General features: G+C 36.2%; 1 protein-coding gene across 1 annotated transcript in view; it reads right to left on the bottom strand.

Annotated features, from left to right (window-relative positions):
• Window positions 1-954: 954 nt before the first annotated feature.
• Window positions 955-6000, bottom strand: part of LOC121424178 (mutS protein homolog 5-like) — a 35676-nt gene continuing 30630 nt past the window's right edge. The window contains exons 14-18 of the mRNA XM_041619788.1: window positions 5165-5381; window positions 4554-4703; window positions 3049-3267; window positions 1886-2023; window positions 955-1264 (exon numbers count right to left, since the gene is read on the bottom strand). Coding sequence (XP_041475722.1) covers window positions 1076-1264; window positions 1886-2023; window positions 3049-3267; window positions 4554-4703; window positions 5165-5381 — 913 coding nt within the window. The 3' untranslated portion in view covers window positions 955-1075. The remainder of the gene's footprint in view (window positions 1265-1885; window positions 2024-3048; window positions 3268-4553; window positions 4704-5164; window positions 5382-6000) is intronic.

Genomic DNA, 6000 nt, shown 5'->3' with positions numbered 1-6000 from the left:
AACTCAGTTTATGAAAGGAAATCACAGCTGATCAATTCAACAATTTAAATGACTAATTCTATCATTCACACAGACTATGTACAGGTACCAGCTTGTTCAAGTAGGCAATAGAACTGATCTAAATGCAAGTCAGGTTTTCAATGTTTTAAAAACAAAAGGTGGGATTAGTAATCAGTTATTTTTCTTTTTCATGCAGATGGTCATCTCTGGGAAGTGAAGAATGGAGAACCTGTTCCCTCATGAATCTAGTACAATCAACAATGGGATGTAGCAAAAAAAACTTAGTTCAATTTCATATCAAGCGTTAGTCCCAAAGTCAAGCCTAAGTCCTTTGATTTGCAACTCATCTTTGATGATGACGATGTACACTGTAGATATTGTTCCTTTAAGATCTGGGAAGATACTAAGTTCATGTGAAATATCTTGGACAGAATCCACTCGGCCTAGGATTCATTTGATGCTTATGACGCACTTCGCAGAACCTAGTTTCTCAAGAATCCAGGGAGATCGTCATAGTCTAAGCATAGTTCCAGGAACTTGGTCAGAATTTTTTTATTTTCATACCCATTGGCTAACAATTCATTTCATGACTTGGACAACCTCGTCTCTCAAGAATCTAGGGAGGTCATCAAAGTCTAGGTCTAGTTCCAGGAATTTGGTCAGAACCTTGTCATTATCATACCCCTTGGCTTAGGACTTATTAGAGGCTGATGATGGACTTCGATAACATCATCTCTCAAGAATCCAGGTAGGTCGTCAAAGTCTATGTCTAGTTCCAGGAACTTGGTCAGAATATTGTCATTATTATACCCCTTGGCTTAGGACTTATCAGAGGCTGATGATGGACTTTGGAGAACCTCATCTCTCAAGAATCCAGGTAGGCCGTCGAAGTCTAAGTGTAGTTCCAGGAACTTGGTCAGAATATTGTCATTGTCATACCCCTTGGGTTAGGATTCATTTGATGCTGATGATGGACTTCGAGAACCTCATCTCTCAAGAATCCAGGTAGGTCGTCAAAGTCTAGGTCTAGTTCCAGGAACTTGGTCAGAATCTTGTCATTGTCATACCCCTTGGCTTAGGACTTATCAGAGGCTGATGATGGACTTTGGAGAACCTCATCTCTCAAGAATCCAGGTAGGTCGTCAAAGTCTAGGTCTAGTTCCAGGAACTTGGTTAGAATCTCCTTGTATCTCTTATACTGATTCTCAGAGTTTGTGGAATCAACTCTGAGGATTGGTTGGTTCTCTCTAAGAAGTTTGGAGACCTAGAACAGAACATGGAATTGATTCTAGAATCATTAGGTGAGGATTTATTGCAACTTTTGTAATACAAATAATTTGTATATACCGGTTTTCTATAATTGCCACTTTATTTACCTGGTAATTGTCTCCTGTTTTCATTTGTCTTCTGTAATAATTGCAACATAGGTTTTCTTTTTATTTATCTTTATTAGCCACTTTCCATCCTCTCTTCCTTCTCCTTAGAAATATTTTGAAGATGAATATGTTGAACATACATCGATCATGTTGCTTCTAACCATAATTTTCAAAGGTGTGTCACACTTTCCATTATAGTCCATTACTTCTCCTTTGTTTTGTTAGCTTGCTATAAAGGATTTACAGGCCCAACTGCTCATCTCACCCTCATTCCTCGTCTGTTTTACTTGGAACATCTAACTACATACTCACTATAACTATTTCTTTAAACACTACGGGCAATTCATAGATTGTGAGCAACTCAGGATTGTGGGATATGTGAGCTGTTTCATGGCCCTAAGGTTGCCATCTTATTTGTATGTATTCATTGTATTCTTCTACACTATTTTCGTGTTGTTGTTTTTTTGGGGGGATCAGAAATAAATTGAAACTTGAAACTTTGTATTAACCTGTACACCCCTCTTGACCAGTTCATCTGGTAGACCAGCGGTCAGTGCTATGTGGCTAGCATGGCTGTAGTTAGCATGTCCATCAATCAGCTGATAAAGAAATACCAATTCACCCTCATTCTCAAGTACTTCCATGGTCTGAAAGGAAGTAGGTGAGGAAATTGTAAGAAAGAAGAGATATTTGGCTATCATATACTTTTGTGAAGCTCATTGCAGGAAGAAGAAAGTTGCAAAGAAAAGCAGTATTTTAGTAGTATGTAGTACATGTAGTTGTGGTAGTCAAAGTATAGAAGTGGCCATAGTATACAAATCTACCAGGCTTTGAGTAAGTATAGCAGGAATCATTTGTCCGAGGTTGGATTGGCATTACTATTTTCCCCGAGGTGCGAAGCCAAGAGGGAAAAATAGTACTTTTGCCAGTACAACTGAAGATGAATAATTCCCTCTGTACTTTCGAAATAAAGGTTCAGAGGAACAAGGATTTGTGCCTGCACTGTTCCCTCACGGGACTTGCCCGGTAGAGACACCTCGCTAACCGGTGCGTCTGAGAGATAGCGTGATCTGTGATGTCAGTGATGGAATATTGCACTAATTATGTAATAATAATAAGTTTATTGATGATATCAGATAGCCGAGATCTAATCCTTTATTTATATAGCCAATGTCAAAATACTAACAAACTTTTTTTGTCCGTTAGAAGTAAATGGCATTAAAAAACATTCACCATCACCAGGGCGGTTCCATGCTAGAAAAATTAGCCATTTTCACAACATTTTTACTCTACTGTCCAAACGAACAAAGAACTTCATTTTGCTTTTTTTGCTTTTACTGGTTAGACATGCAAAAAACTGACAACCAACAAAAATATGTTGTCCATATGTGAATAAGAGCTTAAAATGTTGCGTGTCATACGGGACATTTCTGTGTCCCGTACGACATACAACATTTTCACCTATAATTTACCAATAATCATTTTTTTTTTGAGTTGGTCATTAGTTTTTCACATGACTACCCACTACAGCTTTATCATTGACTAAAAATGAATATTTTATTGCTCAAGCATTTGGCTAGGAAACTAGAAATTGTTGTCAAAATGTCCCGTACGACACGTATGGAATCGCCCACCAAGATAATATTACATTTTTGTTTGAATGGACCGTCACCTGATAAGAGAGATATCTTGATGCTGATAGAAGACCTTCTCTGATGATAGAATGGAAGTGTGTTGAAACCAGTGAATAAGGACAGTCTGATTCTTTAGCTTCCCAATGTTTGATACAAGCCACCAGCAGAGACAGACCATCCACTGTATCAGTACTCTTGCCAAACTCATCAACAATCACAAGAGAATTCTTGGTTGCATCTCGGATTGCTACAGATAGCTTGAAATTCATAAAGGAAGCAGTTCAAACTGAATTTAATGGTTGATTATTACCTTTCTTTATCAATTATCAACATACGAATCAGAAATGCACAAAGCTTAAAAGTCACAAAAGAGGTAGTTTTAACCTGAATTTATTGGTTTACCTTTCTTTATCACTTTAAACGTATAAATCAGAAATACACATCAATTACAAATGAAAACAAAACTATTGAGCTTACAGTTGTACAAATGGGTTTATTGATACAAACAAAATATCATATAATATCATGCTTTTCCCAAAATGAAAAAGAGACCTGCTAAAAGAAGCAATGCTTGCGAAAACATTGATCTCTTGAGCACATAAACTTTAAAAAAAATTGATTACGAAGCAAATATTCATTAAATAAAAAACTAGACAGATTTGAATAGTTACATTTTGTGACCAAAACTTTCTAAAATTTCACTCCTAACATACAGACCTACAGTTCACAGTAATAGAACAAAATTAGTATATTCAAAATGAAAAACAAAAGCAAAGCACTGTGCTATAAACAACCTGTAATAGTAAAAAGGACATAATGGTACATGTACATGTACTATTCTTGCACTCTGAAAATTCCAGTTGAATAATATCTTTGTACTCTTTTGTGCATTAAAATGGTCAAAACCTACTTTTTAATTTGTTTATGTTCTCAATTATCTCTACTTTTATGTTTCAAATTCTTATATAAATGCTATATGTCCTTCATTTTAAAAATTCATTATTACATTTTTTTTCCCTCTTGTGAAAATTCTCCTTTATGGGAATGGTTCCAATTCTATTTACTTCACACCCCTTTTATATTTACATGGAGAAAGTTTTGAAAAATAGATCTCTTTATCACTACAAAATAATATGATAGTATCAATTCAAATTCAATATTACAAGTATATCTCAAAACACAAGACGCAATGCAACAAGGTTTTCAAATGGTGATCCCTATTTTCTAGTCATAACTTTTGAGACAAATGATAAATCCATATTTTATTGTTCGAAATTTGAGAATAGTAATATTCCAAAAATTCTTTTTGCCCAGTTGATTGTGGGCCTGGCAGCCGCTGTGCAGCGACAGATCGACGAGGCTCTATCCCTCAATTGTTCAATGCCAAACAGGGTAGCGGTAACTCCCATCTTTTTACGTCTTTTGGTCTGACGCGGCCCGGGTTTGAGCTCCCGACCTTCTGACAAGAATATAGGTTTGAAATTACACCTCTCTATATAATACTGCTTTATATCAATATGATATTGCTCAAAGGATTTCTAACCTGGTTAAGATCTATCATGAATGTTGATAGTCCCACTGATACAGATTCCTGTGTGTGAACTCTAGTATAGATACCATCCAACATGCCAATACTAGCCTTCTCCGCAGGTACAAAGCTACCGATCAGAGCCATAAATGTGATCAAACCAACCTATACAGTCAAAAGAAAAGAGCATAGACATATTTCTTTAATGTATTCACCAAAGGACTAGAAAGCCAAATCGATAAAAATAAAAAACATTTTCCCCCAATATTTGAACTATTCGGTCTAATGTCTGAAATATCGCAAGATTTCAGTCCTTAATTGGTAACAGTCCATTTCTTGAATAGTTTACAATCGAGTTAAATATTGACTTTACGACAGGCACAAAAATGATGCAATTTGAATCCGAAGAAGCATATAATTTTAAAGAAATACTTTACTTATTCTTTTTTTTTATTTTGATTGCTTTACCAATTCATCTGGAAATGAATACATAATATGTATAATACATATACAATATAATTGTTACTTTTATGTTAAAATTTTGACTTTTGAGCTTCTTGATTACTACTTTTTAATTTTAAAGCTTGGCAACTTTGTAAAAAGGTAAAACGTTGCTGATGTTATACCTGTTTCAAGTAGATACTCTTCCCGCTGGCGTTGGGACCAGTAATGACTTTGATCCTAGTATGGTCACCTCCAAAGTGAGCGTCGTTGGGAACGAAGGGGGTAACACAGAGCTCCTGAAGGGGGTGACGGCCTCCTATGATGTCTAACTGATTCCCAGGGGTAAGCTCCGGCCGGATGTAGTTGCCTTCTTTGGCAGCTATGGCCATAGCAATCAAACTGATGAGGAATGGATAAAAAATTGGTTTAATCCACCCATGTACAAGGTTTTCCTCAAGATCTATATTGGTTCACTTTTTACTCCTTTTTACTCACATCATAAGCAGGCAAGCACAAATCTGATGAAAACAGTAATAATATGATAAAGGCCTAGAGATGTTGGTCAGATCCGATAAGGCTTGATAAAAAGTGGAATATTACTATCATCGTAAGTTTCTTGCTTTTGTGGTTGGTCCAGAATTTTCCATCATTTTAAATTTCAGACTAGCACTCAATACAATGCTCACCCTGCACTGATTTCCCAAATGACAAAGAAAGTTTCAAAAAATTGTGTTTTCAATGTTTAAGCTCTGAAAAGTGAGTGGTTTTCTGCCCACTGAATATAACAAAGTGTCATGTCGTAAACAAATTTTTCCACTAAAAATTCTAGCGCCCCGTAACATATTGTGGCGTGATGGGGGGGGTGTTATATACAAGGGATAAATAAAGAGAAGAGGAGAGGGAGGGGAGAACGGAGCGGAGAGAAACAGAGAAGAGAAATAATAGGGGGAAGTCTCTGCACTTGCACTCTATTCTTCTCACAATTTCTCATCAATCTCCACCAATATAAATCAATCAT

Source organism: Lytechinus variegatus, chromosome 11 (assembly GCF_018143015.1).
Source record: "Lytechinus variegatus isolate NC3 chromosome 11, Lvar_3.0, whole genome shotgun sequence".
In the NCBI taxonomy this organism is placed as follows: Eukaryota; Metazoa; Echinodermata; class Echinoidea; order Temnopleuroida; family Toxopneustidae; genus Lytechinus; species Lytechinus variegatus.
This window is presented reverse-complemented; position numbering and strand designations above follow the sequence as displayed.